At 42.1% G+C, this 19,924-nt stretch overlaps 1 protein-coding gene across 2 annotated transcripts in view; it reads left to right on the top strand.

The window, feature by feature from the left end:
* Iqch (IQ motif containing H) overlaps positions 1-19,924 on the top strand; it is a 182,144-nt gene that overhangs the window by 89,052 nt on the left and 73,168 nt on the right. For both annotated transcript variants that reach the window (XM_032909380.1, XM_032909381.1), the window contains 3 exons: positions 6,350-6,433; positions 10,161-10,336; positions 17,147-17,419. In XM_032909380.1, coding sequence (XP_032765271.1) covers positions 6,350-6,433; positions 10,161-10,336; positions 17,147-17,419 — 533 coding nt within the window. The remainder of the gene's footprint in view (positions 1-6,349; positions 6,434-10,160; positions 10,337-17,146; positions 17,420-19,924) is intronic.

The raw sequence follows: 19,924 nt of genomic DNA, 5'->3' as shown, positions 1-19,924 counted from the left end.
CAGTGTTTCAGAACTTATGGGGCATGAGTTGCTTTTAAAAAGGCAAGTAACTTCTCAGAATCATTTTGAAAATAGTTTTGAACTCGTGGAGGCCCCCAAAATGGTCTCAGGGCCCTTAGAGCCCCCGACCATAATCTGAGACTCACTGGCCTTTGCTGGGACAACAGAAAGTATCATCTTTTTGACAGTGAATCTGTTTAATTTGAGAACATTTTCAAAATTTAGCAAATATACCTACTATATATTTTATATCTATCTAATAAAATCCTCTAGTCTTTTTCTACTGCCTCCAAAAGACAACTACTAATTTTAGCTAAACTGGCACTGCATATATGGTATATAAATGACTTAAGTGGGCTCTCTCAGAACATCTTGATTTATAATTCTTGCTTTCTTGAATGATGTGCTCTCACGTTGGTCCAAGCCACTAGGACATGGCTGTAACCCAACTGTCTATGTTATGGGTCTCTGGATAATTACAAGGCACATGTGAGGTCTGTCGTGAGTACTTTTTTATTTTTAACCCCTGGAATGTCAAAGCTTTTCTAATCAATGGGAGCAGTCAGGTTGCCTCTGGAATAATGCCTGTCTTGCTCAGCTTCTACCCAATATGCTTTCTTGAGTAGAAGTGAAGGGATGGAGTGACTAGCACAGCTGTCACAACAATGTGGTAGGCTGGGACGCGTTTGGCATCACCGGTTACAGTTCAAAATGGACAACACAAAGGCTAGGATACACTGCATCAGACCATCTAACCTAAGTGGATGACTAACAGCTAGTCCTCACAAGTCACCAAGTCTGTCTTTAGTCTTCTGCTTTGAGCACCACTGTAAGGGACACCCCTAAAAAAGAGGAAGAGTCGAGGAACAGTCAGCCACAGGGTAGTGAGCTAAGGAATGTGCAAGCAGTTCATGTGATTGGCTACAACAGTGGAGGCCATCCAGGAAGGCCCTCCGGTTTGTGTCAGATGCTCTTGGCTGTATCCTTAATCTCTATGGTTTCACTGAAAGAAAAGTCAGTACTAGAACTAGCCTGCTGGTTGCAAAGAAGCAGCCTGCATCACATGCGAAGTGTCTGGAAGTGTAGCACTGGAGAAGGTAGGTGTGAGAGCAGGGAAGCCATTGCCAGTAACCAGCAATGAGCATCACAGACTTAGCACAAAGACTAGAATAGTGGAGTAATGTGAGACACAGCTCACTAGTGTCCTTTGATGTGAAGTGGGGATGATCATACAGCCAATTACTTATGTGGGACAAGATGGAACATTCTATAAAACTGGGAATAGCTGGCCAAGTACACACTTCTTATCCTTGCTCTCAAGAGTCAGAGGCAGGCAGATCTCTGTGAGTTCAAGGCCACCCAAGTCTGCACAGAAAACTCCGGGCTAACTAGGGCTACATAGTAAGACCTTGTTTAAAAAAACAAACAAACAAACAAAAAACCAAAAAATGAAAACCCTGAGAACTTTGCAGGTGATAGGAATAGCCACAGAGAAGAAACCAGGAAAACAGAAGGCCCTTTCTGCCACTTCTGGGGTTTTCTATGATGATACAGACCCAGAACACTTTACAAACCCCTCTTGCCAGTCTTTGAACTTACCATAAGTTGTCTAGTAGTAGGCGCAGTTGTAGAGTGAAACGCAGGAGTGAGGATCATGCGCGAGGAACGGAGCTGGGGGTGTGTGTGGCCGAGCCTGAGTAAGGTCCTCAGGCACATTGTGTTCCCTCACGCGTCGTTCCCTCACTCAGTGAGATCCTGTCTTACAACACAGACAGCACAAGAGGAAGACACCCAATGTCAACCTCCAGTCTATGCCCTCCAGCCCCCGCACAGGCACACGTGTTGCACGCATACATACATCATATACAAAGGAAGAGAAAAGAAAGGAAGGAGGTAGGAGAGAAAGGAGGAAAGAAAAGGAAGGAGTTGTGAGACACAAGAGCCTATCAGCTGCATAAAAAGAGGCTGTGTTCAGATAGCTCAGGTAGTTTTGTACTTACAGAAAAATAATGATCCCACATTTAAATGACGTTTCTTTTGAGATTTTAGTTTGGCTCAGCTGAGGTTAGGAAATAAATATTAATGAAGGGAACACTTGATTTCATAGCATGTGCTGGGCAGCTTGGCCCTCTCACCTTTCAAAGGTGAAAAGGGAGGCAGAACGTCTGAGAAAAGTGAGTGGATCTTAGTGGAAGCAAGGGAGGTCAGACTGCTACAGACTTGATGTTTTAAAACAGTGCAAATAGGCTGGGCACCGAGGCTCATGTCTTTAATCCCAGCACCCAGGAAGCAGAGGCAGGCTGGTCTACAAATAGAGTCCAGGAGAGCCAGGGCTCTGTTACACCAAGAAACCTGTCTTGAAAAAACAAACAAAACCAGTGCAAACCGAAGCTGGGGAGATGGCTCCAAAGAAGCGTTTCTGCTGCTGCAGGGCAGTTCAGTTCCCAGCAACACTTGTTGAGCACTCACACCCACCTGTAACTCCAGCTTCCGGGGTCAGACACCCTCTTCTGGCCATTCATTCATTCATTCATTCATTCATTCATGCATGCATTCATTCATACCCCCCCCACACACGATGTTTTATTTTTTATATAAACATAGGACATTGCAGTTCTGTGGTTCAGAAGTCTAAAGGGGGCTAAAATAAAAATTCTGATAGAACTGTGGTTTTAATGTCAGCCTGGTGGGAAGAAGATAGGGTTTTGACTTGTAGACATTGTTCACAGAAGAATTCACAAAGATTCTTGATCCCTTCTCTCCATCTTTAAGGCCATCAGCCCCCTGTGCCTCCCTTGGATTGTCTCATTCCCACCTTCCTAATCTTCTGACTTCCTCCCCCACTCTCAAGGACGCTTGTTGTATAAAGTGTGCCTAGAAAATGCAGGGCAGCCTTCTGAGGTCAGTGGTCAGTAACCATGTTTCCTTTTGCATGCAGTCTAGCATATACACAGGTTCTAGCATTAAGATGTTAGAAAATTAACATGGAAAATTATTAAAGAACTATTTTCCCTTCTATAAACTTTTGTTACCATTTGGAGGGTCTTCTCTTGTATGTTATGTATTTAAATTGGTCATATGAGTAGCTGGAATGTATAAGAATTTATAGATTTAGGTGACCTTGGACAAAGCTCTGATCCCCAGTTTCCTCCTTGGACAAGGTTGAGGCTGGTGGTTTTTCAGACCCCCAGTGTTGCAAGACTGACCTTTGACTTAATTACACCTTTGTAGTTATATTCTTTTTTTATTGTCAATTTACTTGTTTAATTTATATCCCAATCAAAGCTTCCTCTTCCTCCCCTCCTCCTAATCCCTCCCTATAAACCACCTTACTTCCCTTTCTCCTCAGAAAAGGGGAGGGCTGCCATGGATCTCAACCTGCCCTGGCATATCAAGTTGTAGTAAAGCTCGATGCATCTTCTCCTATTGAGACATGGCACCCCAGTTAGGGGAAAGGGATCCAAAAGCAGGCAACAGAGTCAGAGACGACCCCTGTCCTGCTGCTGTTAAGAGTCCCACATAAAGACCAAGCTGCGCAACTGTTACAAATGTGCAGAGGCCCAGGTCCACCCTATGTATGCTCTCTGGTTGGCCGTTGAGTCTCAGTGAGCCACTATGGGCCCAGGGTCATTGGTTCTGTAGGTTTTCTTGTGGTGTCCCTGGTCCCTCTAGCTTCTTCAATCCTTCCCCACTCTTCCACAGGAGTCCCAAGCAGTTTGGCTATGGGTCTCTACATCAGTTTCCATCAGTTGCTGGGTGACCTCTCAGATGACAGTTATGCTAGGCTTCTGTCTGCAAGTATAGCAGAATATCATTAATAGTGTCAATAGATGGGTGCCTGCTCATGACATGGGTCTCAAGCTGGGTCAGCCATTGGCTGGCCATTCCCTCCATTTCTGCTCTATCTTTTTCCCTGCACATCTTATGGGCAGGACAAATTTTGGGAGGAAGAGTTTGTGGCCGAGTTATCCTAATCCTTTCATTGATAGTCTTGCCTGGTTACAGGAGATGGCTGGTCCAGGTTCCAGATTCCCCATTGCTAGGAGTCATAGCTTGGGTCTCCCCCCTTTATTCCTTGGAGTGTCGTTCTATTCTAAAGTATGATTTCTCAGTGACACGAGACACAGTGCTCAACACCCCAAATCCAGTGTTCTTGCTGATGCTTGCCTGGTTGAATCACCATAGTATTTAATCTGTGTTACCAGCATTGTAAGAGCATTCACCAATCATTAGCAAAATGCACCTTGTGGATGTACACGACATAAGAACAAACTTGACTGTAAAACAAAACAAAAACCAAAAGTCATTCCCTAGGGCTGGGAGATATCTCAATAGTTCAGAGCACTGCCCTTCCAGAGGACTCAAATTCAAGTCCCACCGTCCACATCAGGCAGCCTACAGACTGCCTGCAAGTCTAACTTCAAGGAATCCCATGCTTTCTCCTGGCTTCTGTGGACACCTGCACGTATATAGCATACATAGACACATGCAGGCACACACACTCACATACACACTTACACATGTACATATCAATAAAGATCTAAAAATGCCTGCCTACTTTTGCTTTATTGATGGTGGAATGCCATGTTGCTTACCACAGAATGTGTCCTGTGCCTTGGAAGTATACATACCCTATAACATTAAAAGACCTTATATTTTTATACTACTTTGAAATTTCCAAAGTGTTTTAATATCTGTTATTTCATGAGATTCTCTATAACAATGTTCTGAGATTGCTAACAGGAAATGTGTGTATGAATAGGGCTAAGTAGCCAGTTCTTATAGCTTCGTATATGTGTTTAGTATATATACTTGATCGGCAGTAAAGAGGTACCAGTAATCTGTCGGAAGACTGACCTCAAGCACATGAATGAAACACAGACGTACCCATGTAATTCACATGTAGCTAAGGGATCAAAGGCCTTCTACATTTTAAATTGGACGTGTCTGATGAGGAATCTCTCACTTCCTTTTATCTTTACTTTAGAAAGGAGGTGCAGGCACGAATAGTTTCAGGAATGTTTTTACATCACACTTTATTCCTCAATCATTTTCCTTATCTTTTATCACCTCAATACATATTACTTGCTAATTTGTCTTCTAAGACATTTACCTGAATAGACTGAATGTAGGCATTCAAAGTCTGCCTCACAGTTAATAATATCACAGCCATGCCTCAGAACAGCAGTGAGATCCTATCTGCCTCTGTTCACTTCCACATGTGGAGTGGTTCTCTAAATTATTTGAGAAATTAATAGTCATTTTCTAAAGTGACTCAAACCATTCTTTGGCCCTTCTGTCTCTTTAATTTTTAAGTTCACATGCATAAAACAGAGGGAGTTTCAGATGAATGATAAACTCATTTGCCTTTTCAGATGTTGTCTGGTGTTCAAACACTGACATCAAAGCAAAGCAGCGATTATCAGAGTTCATTTGGTCTGAAGGCCCCGCACAGGAATTGCTATAGTTTTCCTTACGCTGAAGAAGCAATGTGTTTCACATCCTGGCTTTAGCTATGAAACCCCTTTCCCTCCGGCTGCTGCACTCCAGGCATGTGCTTGGGCTCAGTAACCACAAGGAGGCATGGAAGCATCTCTCAAAACGTGTGAAGTGATTTTAGTTTTTAAGAGAATTCTGCCTTCGGTTCATAAGAGCAGCTCTTCCTGCCTGTGAGGGTGCATGGCTCGTGCTTGGGCCCACTTGTTTCTAAGGGACTGACGTGAGCAGAAGCTGCTGCTCCTTTCATGGGGATTTCTGGACAGCGGGACACGTGTGTTTTCCCTCTGCTCCGTCTCCAGTACAAACAAAGGAACCACGGGACTTTCTTAGTACCAACAAGGTAAATGCTTTGACCTTTCTTGCCCTTTAAAGGTTATAAGTTTTTCTAACTGACAGCTTCTTTAATATGTGAGTTCCTTGAACAGATGTTTCTGACAGCAAGGGGCTTGACTGAACCCAAATGATTCTGTGATCCAGCTTCAAAGTGCTGCATGATTTTAAAGCCAAAACAATCCTTTAAGGCCGAGCCTAGCATTCTTAGATGTCCTGAACACTCACATTAAATGTCAGATGTTTCCTCCGTGCAGTTGTAATTTCGATATCAGGCACTTCGTTGGTGTTGGGGAAAAGGAAGCCTCTACTGCAGAGCCTGTGGTACAGCGCGTCTTCTGCCCTGGCTGCATGAGAAGAGCGGACTGAAGTCTTAGGACTTCACTGTTTCTGCAAGACGCTGCAGAGGAAATACGTTTTAAACCCCCCCCCCAATGCAGACTGTGACATTCTAAAATTTCCATATGCCATTCCACTGTGTCAGTGCAGTTTCTCTTCTGACTCTTCATTTGCCTTTCAGGATATTCCCAGTCTGTGCGAAAACACATATCTGATTTGGACATAGAGCAGAACAGGCAGTTGGGGAGGCTGTGTGACATCCTAGGTACAGTAAGTAGTTTTACATCAGTGACTGTCACAACCGTAAAGTAAATGCCGGTGAGGTATTCACTGTTTATCATCCCCCTACAAGGAAGGAGCTTAACATTTAATCATCTCCGGATTATCTTAAGTAACAGATTTACAGTGAAGTGAACTTGAATTTTAAAATGTTTGAACAATTACTTGAATAGTTTTCTAAAGTCTCCTTTGAATAACCGTTTCTCTCCAATAGACTCAGATAATTTGTCATTGGATTCCTGCAGTGAGCAAAGTAAAAATTCTCTCTGTGTCAAGACTGTCCCTTCTGTCTTCTGGGCTGAGTAAAAGAGGTGCCCAAGCAAAGGGCTTTGTGTCCACTGGGAGACTAGGAGGGAGCAAAGGCTGATTGTGGGAAAACACGAAGTGCCTTGCAGAAGGGATTCCTAGAGAGGCGAGCCCTGGACAGACGGAGGTGTCTCTGCACAAGTCAAGTGCTAGAGAGCTCTGTAGTCAGCTCCCAGAACAGCCCTGGGCTTGAAAAACTAAAGATTCTAAAGTCTATGCATTAAATCAAGTCAGTGTGTGAGGAACTGGCTCAAAATTAAGGGTTAAATAAAAATTAGATTTTTAGAAGTTCATAAGAACTTCTTTGTTAAAATATAACTGCTTTGGCCCTTATTTAAGCAATACAAGGAAGAATTTTATATTATCAAAGGCCAACTTAGCTGGCTCCCTGAAATGACATACTTTACATGATTCATAGATATTTCAACATCATTATTATTTTATAAATGCCATTTGGTAACAAAAATACATCAGTACTAGAAATTTACAGTGTCCTAAAATAATAATAGTATAATTGCTTTAATACGTTATCTCGGCACCAATGCTGTGTTTCTGTGTTACACAACAACAAGCCCTTTAGTGATGTGGGATTGATTTGTTAGTGCTGAGCTAGTCCAGCTAAGAGCCTGACTGGCTGGGACTGCTGAGGTGCAGCAGAGGGCAGACTTAGCTCTGATTTATTTGAATTAATTTTTTCCTCAGCTTTTTATATACCCTTCTATATATAGCACAAGCCATCACAAAGGAGTATCTTTATAGAAGTTCCTTATTATAGAAGAAAAAAGTATTAGGCTACATATTTTGAATAATCCAATCATTCAGTCAGTCTGTACCTTGGAAGACAGCACTCTGCAGCTATGGGCATTTCTGAGAGACTGCCATTTTCTGGTACATTATCATTCTGGCACAGCAGTATGACCAAACAGCCTCTTCAGGAGCAGGGCAGTGTAGAGGGGACCACCGATGGTAAATGTGCTTTCTTGTGAAAGAAAAATAGGAAAATATGATTTGGGAGAAGAAAACTTCTTTTATCGTGTGACTTACTAGTAAAGGGCATTGGTTTTCCTGCTTGTCTGGGAGGGAAGTAGAGACAATCTAATGATACTGCTAACACTCACCACTGGGCATTGACTGTGACATCAGGGTTGTCTAGTAGAGGCCCCGTGACTAGTACCTTTCCATTTCTAGATGAGTAACAGAGGAACTGACTTTGACTGCCAATCAAAGAAACTTTCATCTTCAAAACAGCGCCTTTCCATAGCTACCAGTTAGTGAGAGCTCACTCACCCTGTATGTTACAGTAGTGATGTATGTCGCTTCCGCAGAAATGAACAAAAAAAAGGTGCAATTTAGTTTCTTACTATTTGAAGCCTAGAGACTTCTTTCCAAGCAAAATTCGTCTTCTGTCACAATAGCTATTTTTGCTATCCTATTAGCAAAAATCCTATTTTACATCCTGTTTACATCCTATACCTTTATGTTTTTCTTTAAAAAAAAAAAGCAAGAATAACAAAACACATTTGCCTTTTAGACTCACTAGTTTGGTAAGACACTAGTTTCTTCTCCAAAACACAAGGCTACCAACAGATCATGTGACCAGTCTGCAATTGGGTACAAATTATTAATTACTGTCTGTTCAGCTACTTTATTTTGATGTTTATATGGCAATCTGGTTTCAGAATAAAATGGTGGCCCCTTAACTATTTACATATATGGAATGCCTCCATACCAGCCTTTTACTGGGCCAGTTTCAAAGACACTCTGTCTTCATGGGGAGAGATTTTTCCTGCATGCCATATATCTCACTAAGTAAGAAAAACACTCAACCATGCAAATCTCTCCATTCTTCTACATCCCCAGCTAACCACGAGGGCTTACTGAGTAATTCCTGTGTAGTCTACATTGTTTGTGACTTGGGGACATGTAGAGTATAAACCTTGAACTTAAGGGGCTTGGTGAGGGCTGAGGGGAACTCAGTTGGGAGCATGCCTGCCTAGCATGCATAAAGCCTTGGGTTTGACCCCCAGCACTGCACAAGCCTGGCCTGGGAGTGTGAACCTGTGATACAGCACTTGGAAGTAGAGGCAGGAGGGGCAAGAGTTCTAACCCAGTACTGCACAGTGACTTAAAGGGCAGCTTGGGCTACATGAAACCCTGTCTCAGGGAATAAAAGTTGGGGAGCTTGGATTGATAGACTGAGACACTAGGAGAAATAGCAGATGACACCACTTCATCATATTAAATCAAAGGGTCAATCAAAAGGAGCCCAGGTGCAGAGGGCATAGCAGGGAATCACACTGGCGGTGCCATTTGGTCAGCACTTCCTGGGTTTCCTTTAGTACCTTAAACCTCTATACCCAGGTGACTTAACTCCCCACTTAACAAGTGAAGAACCCAATGCTTAGAGAAGTTAAATAATGCGCCCAGGGACCTAGGAACTCAACTAGAATGTAATTAGTCTCTGTCCTGTGTACTCACTGAACAGATCAGGCTGGCAGGCCCTCCTAACCTTCCCAGCCCAAGGTGACGCTTTTAGCCCTTCCTCCTCTGAACTCCCCTGAGTGCCTAAGTGACATGTGCACATGAAATGGCTGTACCCTAAAGGCTTGGTATCTCCATCCTTTGATCCTCAGGTTTCCAGGGATATCCAGCCAAGTGCTTTGTTCCTATTCATATCTAGATCAGTTAGTCATTTTATGAATGAACTAATAGCACCATCGGCTGCTAATCTCCATCTGTGTGCCTTAAATGTTCCTCAGCACAGAGTGAGCCGTCTCATCTCACTACTCCATTTGAACCAGATAGTCAGTTAGGACCTTTTCTATGTGTGTGGTAAGAGGCACACCTTAAGGAAGAAAGTAGCTGGGGCAATGTTTTCTATGGACCAGGAATCATTAGCTTTGCTACTGAAGTAATGTATTTCCTCTCCAGGATAGGGTGGTTTCCTGAGGGAATCACTGGTGGTCATAATCAGCCCATTTATTCTGTCAAGGCCTTCCCTGAACTGGCCCTGTCAAATCCAAGCCCAGGGTGCCGTTGAAATTTCATCAGCTTTCTAAAGTTAATGGCTCTGCTTTATAATTTTGCTGACCCAAATGGGATGCATTCCCAATGATACTAAAGGGAATGGTTAAGTTAGATCCCTGTGCATTATCTGAAAGTTTGCTTCATGTTCCCTTGAAGTCTTGTGTATTTTCTTGGTGGTAGCGTCTCCTTTATGAGAGAAGCGTGAAGCGCAGAAGGGCTGCTTTAGATTACTGAAACTTACAAAGCCAATGTAAACGAGCGTGGTGTGGCTCCTGGATCTGCTCTTTGATTTAAGCTACTGTATCATCATTTAGATGCCAGGGTTCATCACGTCATGTACCTTTATACCAGTAATTAACATGGTGCCTGCTATTTCATAGATGTCAACGTCAATGTCATCTACGTCTGCTCCAGTCCCATGAATGACGAGTTAAAGCTGTACTACAAAAAACTCCTGAGTCTGCAAGCAGCTGTCAAATCGGGCTACTATGGGGATAGGTCTGACCTGCAAAACAGGTTCAGAATTATCACCCCTGAAGCTGTAAACATCTTCACTGTGAGTTTGTCTTCTAATTACTATGGCTTCAGGGATGTAGTAAAATTAAATTGGAAATTTTATAACTTGCAATGCTCTGGTACACATCAGTGAAATATTATTGCAAGTTTAACAGCTTTGCTGATTAGACTACTAGTTGGACTGTAGGAAATAAATACCACAGCTTAACTTTCAAACTTAGCTGAGCTGCTCCTGTCCTGCTTCTGTGGTAGAAGCCTAATTGCAGCTCCTGGGAGGTACAATCAAATAGGTAGATTTGCAACACTTATCATCCCTTTTCTTAATCTCTGTGGAGTTCACCAGGACAGTGAAAGGCTTCCTTATGCCCTTGGAGTCTTCTCATACCCTTATCAAATGCAGACCTATCCAGCCATAAAACTACTCAGGCAAAGAGTGTGGACCAGGGCCCCCAGTTTCTGACTTTCACACAGGCACTCCTTGTTATTCCATATTTTCATTCCTTTAGGGGAAGTTGCCTTGATGTTCCACATCACATGTTCTCTATGAACAAGGCTCACATTTTAATGTACTAATTCATAATGGGTAGAAAGGACTCTTATTCCTTCACAAGATCTACTAGGAAATGGCTGGAACCACGAGGGCAAAGTCCTTGTAGATGGCAGTACAACAGACAAGGGAAAAGGGACTTCTCCACATTACAGATGAGGTACCTGTACTCAGCTCTCTACATATTACCAGAGACACTAGTGGTGGAGAGGGAGAGTGCACCTGAGAGAGTTCCAGCAGGGGTTCGAGGAGGAGAGTGCTGCTGTAGCTTTCAGCTTTGTGTGTTTGGTGAAGCACCTTCAGCATCCACTCTCTTTCATCAAGAGCAGCAACTCATCCGCCAACACCTCGGTAGTCCCAGTAGTGTTCTGCCCAGCTCCGCTTCCCTGGCACATCTGGTTGTGGAAAGGGAGGATATGTGTAAACTCTCACAACGTCCTTATACTCTTGGGGTCTTCACAGAATCTCTGGTGCTTCCTGGCTACCTCATGCCTTCAATAATACAATTGATATAGATGTTAGGAAGCAAAGAAGAAAAACACTAAAAACCATTTGTGGTTAAACTATTGCTATTCTCAGAGCCAGAAACTCAAGTTAAAACCTGCTGGCTGCCAATAGAAAATGTGTGTATATCTGAAATGGAACAGGCATGGAGCAGAAAGGGGGATTTGTGATAAGGATGGGACATAAGGTAACATTTATTGGGTTCTTAGCATGCGTTTCTCATTTCAGTATCATACAATGTGGCAACACTGAAATCATTGCTGTCCTTTTATGGCTAGAGAAGGCAAAACTCATTTTCTGGTTGTCCATGGTAGGACCAGATTGTGAACTAAAATCTGTCTCCTGTAGGTCACGATTACACGCTGGAATAACTGCTTTATTTGTGGTTGACACAGTGACCTTGGGCAAACCTCTTTAGCTTTCTTCACCTCTGTTCTTCATTTATGAAACGTGGGATTGACTGGGTAACTCCAGAGTAGCCCCTGCATGTATCCCTGAGAAGGTGGCCCTGGCAGTGTCCTTTCCACTTCCAAGCCAGAGCCAAGCAGCAGCACCTTGACAGTGTGAGCTCCAGCCACTGCAGGTCTGCATCCTTGGGAGTAGAAACAGGTATGCAAATTGGAAGTGCTTAATATTGCTGCTTGAAGCTTAAATTCAAATTATTTGAGTGATTAATCACTCATAGGCAATCAACTTTTTAAAACACAAAAATTAAGCTCCCCCTTTCAAATCAGTTCTGCTTCTGTTGAGCTATTGCTTTATTTCTTTTTAATGGGTCTGAGGGATTGTGTCAGTACTGATTTTCATTCAAATGGATGGCTTTGAGGAGATTTTTTAAAAGTGTGCCAAAAATCTGTTTGTGCATTTCTCAAAGTTACTATATAAAGCTAGGATCTATAGTGGTAAGTGTGCTTGTATACATGAGTCATCATGCAATTTCAGAGTATTTCAATGTTTCTGAAGACATTCTTTGTCGCAGGTCAAAAATAAGAAATAAGTGGTGGTGAAGAAAACTAGCCATAGGAAGGGAATTAGGAACAGTCTAGACCTTTGTCATCTGGGATAATCTCCTGTCTAGAACTGATGATGCAAAGTTTCTCTTAATGGCTTCACAAGACCTCAGGTCAGTGGTGTGCCCTCTGCCACCACTTACTCACATCTGAATCTTAATGTACATACTGAGATAATGTTGTGGTGCCATCATGCCCGAAGACAACAGCTGACATGCCCAGACATGGCATGGAGCTGGAGAGAATGCTTGTCAATAGAGATATGGAAACCTAGAGGAGACAGGACTCTACCTTAGCTGGGACAGGTACTCAGAGCTTGGACTTGGCTATTGTATTGCTTTCCCCTCTTCACAGCTCGCAAACCTGCAGGCCTTCACTTCCTGCTCTGCAGGATGAGCATACCACTACGCTACTAGGGTCTATCCTTTACCTAAGGGTCAGAGCTGGATAACCTTGGACAAATCATTTGTCTACATAGCAAGGATTTGTATGGATCAAATGAGAGATGATATGATGAACACTTCGAGCTTCTATTTTAAGGCTTTATTTTAAGTGTGTGTGTGTGTGTGTGTGTGTGTGTGAGAGAGAGAGAGAGAGAGAGAGAGAGAGAGAGAGAGAGAGAGAGAGAGAGAGAGAGAGAGAGAGAGAGAGATGTGGGTGCTGGGAACTGAACTTGAGTCCTCTGGAAAAGCAGCAAATGCTGAGCCATCTTGCAGGTCCAGCTTTGAGCATCTTATTCTGTCATCAGATGCCCTATTGTTCCTCAGGTCAGCAGCTCTGGATGTGTTCTGTTTGCGTCACATTTCCTTCCACACAGAAGTAATCTGTGGGAAAGGAAAGCAACTAAGAAGGCAGGAGGACAGGTGAGCAGTCGTTCAGATCTAAGAGGCACAGACTTTGTCTCTTGATTTGGAGGAGGGGCTAACAGTAAATTGTCTAAATCTCAGAGGAACTCAGGGTTTTTTCCTACCTGCCCCCCACCCCATCCCCTTTGTGGAGGATAAAGTACAAGATAAAATTCTACCATCGCAGCCATTTCTAAGAGTCCAGTGCAAATGTTACTAGCGTCTCTCTCAGACCTTTCCATCACCCTCTACAGAAGCTCCATCTACATCACATAATAAATATGGAAGGGCTCTGGCTTTACTTAGGAGCTCTTTCAGAGCTGGAAAGACACTTGAACATAAGAAGGGAGCTGAGCCTCAGGAAGGCAGAGCACTCCATGTTTAGCTTCTTCACTCTAGGCTGTGAGCTGAACGTGAGGCTGAGAAAGCAGACGCAGTGAGATACTGCTAAACACACTGTGACCGACAGTTAATCCAAAGTCAGTGACTCTGTTAATGTCACGTGGCACAAATGTCCTGTAGCCTCAGCACCAAGCACATACCTGTACACTCTGTACCCTCATAAACAAACTGAAACTTACTTTTTGTGTTTTTATGTGTATGAGTGTCTTGCCTGCATATATGTCTCTGGGTCACATCTGTGCTTGATGCCAACAGAAGTCAGAGAGGGCATTAGGTGCACTGGAACTAGAGTTTCAGACAGTTGTGTGCCACCATGTGATTGCTGGGGACCTAACCCAGGTCCTCTGCAAGAGCAGCAAGTGCTCTTACATCCTCCAGCCCTAGACAGTGCCATCTGACATTGTCATCTGGAGACCGAATGAGTGGATTATGAATCACAGAGCTTTTGCTCTATGTCTGAAGGTTTCTATTTGTTATGATGAACACTGTGTCCACATCGGCTTGGAGAGGAAAGGGTTTATTTCGTTGTAGAGTTTATAGTCCATCATGAGGGACATCAGTACAGGAAGTGAAAGCAGTGAGGCAGCTGTGTGCCACCATGCGATTACTGGGCACCTAACCCAGGTCCTCTGCAAGAGCAGCAGTTGGGTCCTCTCACATCAATCTTCAATCAAGAAAAGGCCAGTCTACTGGGGACATTTCCTCAGTGGGGTTTCTCTTCCCAGATGACTCCCACTTGGATTAAGCAAACAAAAACTAACAAACACACTGTACACACAAACTTTTCTGCTTTTATAGGAATATGGTTTAAATACAGAAATCAAAGACATTTGATATTTTCCTACCATCATTCCCATGCCAGTAAGTATCAAACTTGTGTCTTTGCATTGCATTCTGTTAGACTGATCTTTAAAATTGCTGTCAGGCTCTGTCAGAAGACTCAAGTTAGGGTCCTTATCTCCACATGGTGGCTCACAAGCACCTAGACCTTCAGTCTGAGGGGATCGCATGCGCTTTTCTGCCCTCCATGGGTCCCTGCAAAAACACTGCACAAAGGGCCACAAAGGCACACACACTAATAAACATGTGTTTAAAATGCTGCCTGCCAAGTTGCTGAGTCATAGTTTTAAAAACTGTTCAATTAATTTTGGCTTGGGATTAGAACAGAATTTCCAATAATTTCTGAAATGTCCCTATGTACATTTTTGGTATTTTGTATTATACATTTATGCAAAGTAGCATTTTTAAAATTGATGACTATAAATAAAAATATTGATAAACTCTGAGAAAATAGTGAAAATGTTCTATGCCCTACAGCATATTCCCTAAGACTTAATTTTTTATAAAAAATGGACAAGCATATAATCTCATTAGTATATGAATTTGCTTTAATCTTTAATAAGTGATAAAATTATATATATTGAAGAATTGTTCCAAAGTAAATTTTTGATTTATTATCAATAAAAATTTGATTTGTATAACTATTTTATAAATGCTTGGAGTTGCATAAAATTTCTCCTGGGATTAGGGATGACAATAGGAAAAACTCAAAGCAGTCCTGTTCTAAATCACCCAGCAAGTTGCAGATCCGTTTGAGAATGGCTTCTAGTTCATATCTCTTGTCACACACTTGGAAGTTATATATCTAGAAATCATTTACAAACAGATACATTGGGTATTCTTAAACACAGTCATTCACATTTCTGTTTGTTTAGATAAATTTTCCTTAAAATTATGCAAGGTGCTACCTTTTAAACCCCCCTGAGTTTCCTCAAGGATCCAGTACCTTTGCACTGTTCTATCAGCGTGACACTTTAATTGTTTTATTTTTAAGAGGGTTTTCCCTATTAAAAGTTACTGTTGGGGTTGGGGATTTAGCTCAGTGGTAGAGCGCTTGCCTAGGAAGCGCAAGGCCCTGGGTTCGGTCCCCAGCTCCGAAAAAAAGAACCAAAAAAAAAAAAGTTACTGTTACTATCATTTTTATTATTGTCCCAATGTAATGCATGTTCACGATCTTATTTCATCCTTGGAGCAACTCCAGCATACAAGTAATTTTTTTCACTCTAGTTTAATACATAAAGAAATGGGCTTATGGAGTCTAAGTCATATATAAGTTCACACACACACACACACACACACACGCACACACACACGCACACACATGTAATAGAGCTGGATTCAAAGCCCAGATGTATTTGACTACAAACTCCCAGCACTTTCTTGGGTTTCATGCTATCCCCTCTGTAGTAGGGAATGAAAACACTTTGATGCTATTACTGTAGACTAAGGTTCTAACATTTCATTCTTTGGCAATGGCTTTTCCATGCCCCTCTTCACCTTAGAAAAGCCTCCCTGTCCCTGGAAATGTACTTCACCCTCCACCTCCCCTACCTTTTTCATGATAGTTACTGTGACAGTCATCAGGTGCTTACTGTGTTCCATGTACTATATCAAGTACTTGGCAGTGTGTTACCTCATTTCATTCAATCCTCACAACATCCCTAAGGCTGGTACTGCTGTACTCATCTTACAGATGAGGAAATAGAGACTTGCAGAAAATAATTAACTTTAATATAGATTAAAACAGGTGGCAAGAGAGAGGAGAGAGGGAGGGGAGGTGGGAGAGAGAGACAGAGAGGGATAAAAGAGGGAGAGACAGACAGAGAAGGAAGGAGGGAGGGAGGGAGGGGGAGAGAGAGAGAGAGAGAGAGAGAGAGAGAGAGAGAGAGAGAGAGAGAGAGAATGTCTTATATGTGCTGTATGTGCTGAAGCATGTTGCATTTTTGGTGTGTACTGACCATTGAGCTGTCTTCTACCTCTGCTAGACATGAATAGAATTATTTGTTTAATTGAATGAGTCAGTCACAGGAACTGCTGAGCCAGGTCTATTTAATCAAAATAGATTTTTTAAAAGTTTGTATTAGAAAAGAAATTTGAGTATTGCTGAAATTTTCAAATATTTTCTATTCATGAGTGCTTTCCAAAGCGTTGGCTAGAACCACGGTAATTACTGTAAAGAGTATGCTCTCTGGAAAGGATTTTGTGGTAGAATTGGGGGGGAGGGTATCAAGTCAAGTGCCTTTCTCCTTCGGAAACACTTAAAGTGTTGTTGGATTAGGAGTCTATATAGAGTCTACACAGAGAAGAATACTATAGGCCTTTTTCCTTCAATTTTTTTTGTATTGATTTTCCAGACGCTTTGGTGTTAAACCATGCCAGAAGTGTGTGGAGATGAATCACTGTTATCCAAAGGCTGCCAGCCTCTTTTCCTTCTGACAGAAGGATAATTCCACGTGGATCAAATAAATACAGATGTGTAGTAATTAGTTCTATTCCCAGTGAGCCTATTTCCAACACACTAAAGATGTGAGCGATTACGGAACCTCACCCCAACAGCTTTTATCAATTTAAACTGCTAAACAACAGGATAGGTCGTAACCCAGCCTGCTATTAATAATGTATTTATTATGTTCACTATAACAAATTGGGGTAGGGCCTAGAAAAAGATTCCTTTTAAGAGGGATGATTTGATTATCCTCCAGAAACATCACATGTGCCTGGCTACTCACCTGATGTACAGTCCCAAGGCAATCAAAAGAATAAAAAATCTCATCCAAGGAGAAGAGGCCTACATCGTGGGCGGGATCCTCCACAGAGATGATTTAGCTGTGGCTGACATGTTGAATGTACCCATCCTGGGCTCAGAGCCTGAGCTGGTTCACCTTTACAGTGGCAAGTCTGGAAGTAAACGGATCTTTGATAACGCTAATGTGCCAATACCTCCTGGAATATATGACGTCTATACTTACCAACAGGTATGTAGGGTAGCTTTGTTCAAGTATCTTCTGTCCCCTTGACCTTGTACAACTTCAGGTAATCTGGTCCCAGCCCTGCCGGGTGAAGACTGTGAATGAAAGTCACTCTGAAGAGATCTTCACTATGCCCCGTGTTTGTCTGGTTTCTCTTTGTTTTCTGTTCTGTGAACTGAGCTCAGGGCCTCTCCCCTGGTAGGTAAGTACAACAGGGCCTTATCCTCAGCTCTCTTTTATCTTTTTGTGACAATATATCACTAAGTTATCCAAGCTGGCCTTGAAGTTGGGGTCCTCCTGCCTCATCTTCCCAAGAATCTATGATTACATGTCTGAACCACAAAGTCTGGAGGCCTTCAATGTATTAAAGTACCTTTCTACTGGCATTATAGAAATTACTAAAAGTTCCATAATATTTACCTTTCAGGCTAAGTTACTGAGTGTTGTTAAATCACTTAATTACCAAGACTGTCAGTATTCAGCACCCTAATATCTATCAGTTCATCGTCACATTCGTCAGCTAGCAATTTAATAGGATTCCAAGCACAGGAGAGTCTGTTTTGGCAAAAAAGTGGGCTTGGAAGCTTTAGAGTATTAGGTGAGACCAAAGAGTACTGTATGTATCCTTGACTCCAGAGACAAATACTTTGGCTCTTCAGGAATGGCTCTCTTCAGAAAAGAGTAAGGAACTTAGCCCAGAAACAGGAAGGGAAAAGGCCTGAGGAATAAACCCACAGTGGTTTTCCCTTGGACCCAGTCTGTGGCTCTGCACTCCTCCATCAGCCTCTAGAACGTTCCTGTTCTGATGCAGCTCCAGCGGGTAGACCCCCATTTAACTGCCATCCGTTTACATGATAAAGAAGAGTAAAAGATAAACTGCTGGCTGCTAACATTTCCTATCCTTTATTTCTGAATTTCTCTTGACCGGTTCCTTCTCTCAGCCAATCATAAAGTATCCTTTCCCTCTTCTTGGACAATTAAAAGAACCATAAGCATTGAGGCAGCTGATAAGGGTCAGATGGAGGGATCTCCCTCTCTTTTCAGTTGCTTGGTCCCGATGTTCTGCACAACACAGCCACTGAGACTAGAATGAAACCTTTGGGCAAATCACACTTTAGGAAGACGACTTTGAAGATGCTATGAATATATTAAGTTGCCCTGAAGTGTTTGAGTCCTGCTATAGAGAGTTCCTGACCAACACATTGGCTATAGCAGAAGCAGAGACACAGTGGGATTTTAGCTGAGGAGTGATGGAGAGGCTTCTACTGAAATTGGAAGGTAACAAGACCAGTTGCTTAATTCTGCTTCCTAATAGAATTTTTTGGCTGACAGACTTAATGTGAGAGAAACAGATTTTTAAATGGTACAATTATTCACACGAACTACACTAGAAAATCTTCATGTCCTCAAAATGTATGTACAAAACTTGTATTGAGTCTTAGTTTCATCTTCATTGACAATAGTACAGGCAATCTATGCTCTGAGATATTTATACATTAATTGTGGTTAAAGGTGTGGGCACATTTAATGCACTATAAACTCTGTCTAGTGCCCCGTGCTCAGAAGTAGTGCTAAAGCCTTCTCATAGACCCTCAGGATGGTTGGTACTCAGCCTAAAGCATGGTGGTGCATCCGTAAGCCAAGCTGTATCTGAGCTCTGTGCTTATTTGGAAGTCATGCATCTGATGTCAGCAAGAATTGAGGTACTCCACTGAGGCTTTCCAGATAGTAATGGCTCTACCTAATCAATCGGAGTCTTTCAGTATTTCAAATGTGCAGATGGTGATGAATCAATCCTGATTTTTTATTGATGGACATTGTAAATTTAAAGTGGGTGAAAGATGTGATCACTTTAATTTAGGTTAATAAGTATTTGTGGGTCTTAGTTGGATTTTCACAGTGGTAATTTTTCTGCATCTAACCTTCACTAATATAAAGTGAATCGCAACTTAAAAATATATTACATTTTTAAAAACAGACTCAAACAGAAAATGATAAATGTTTGGAAGTAGCATTAAAGTCATGTGGTTTATGACTGAATTTTTTAATCTAGCATGAGCACAGTGAGCATTTCCTGTTTTGATCCATAAAATAACCATGTAAGTCCCTTTCTGGCATGTGCTCTGTATGAAATATTGACAGCTTTGGTTAAATAATCAAAAATGGCAATGCTGCTTTAAAGCACTGTTCAATTTTCACTTAAAGATAGCACATAATTCTTTCCAGCAGTGCAGTCTTTACAATACTATTGATTGTTTTCATTACTGTAGGGGATCCATCCACAGGCACCCATTTATAGGAGTCTCAGAAGCAACAAATAATAGGATTTGGAGGAAACACTGATCCTGTTAGTATTTGAAGCCTCCAAGTATACAATATATACAAATGCATAATTTTTAAAGGCTATGCTGGAACTTCTTCCCTTAAACTAGCAAAATAATGTTTTATCCAATATTAAGATGTTAAATAGCACTCCTACTTCTATAATTTCTGATCACAGGACACACAGAT

The sequence above is a fragment of the Rattus rattus genome, chromosome 8 (assembly GCF_011064425.1).
Source record: "Rattus rattus isolate New Zealand chromosome 8, Rrattus_CSIRO_v1, whole genome shotgun sequence".
In the NCBI taxonomy this organism is placed as follows: domain Eukaryota; kingdom Metazoa; phylum Chordata; class Mammalia; order Rodentia; family Muridae; genus Rattus; species Rattus rattus.
The sequence above is the reverse complement of the archived record's forward strand: the minus strand, read 5'-3'. Positions and strand labels throughout refer to the sequence as shown.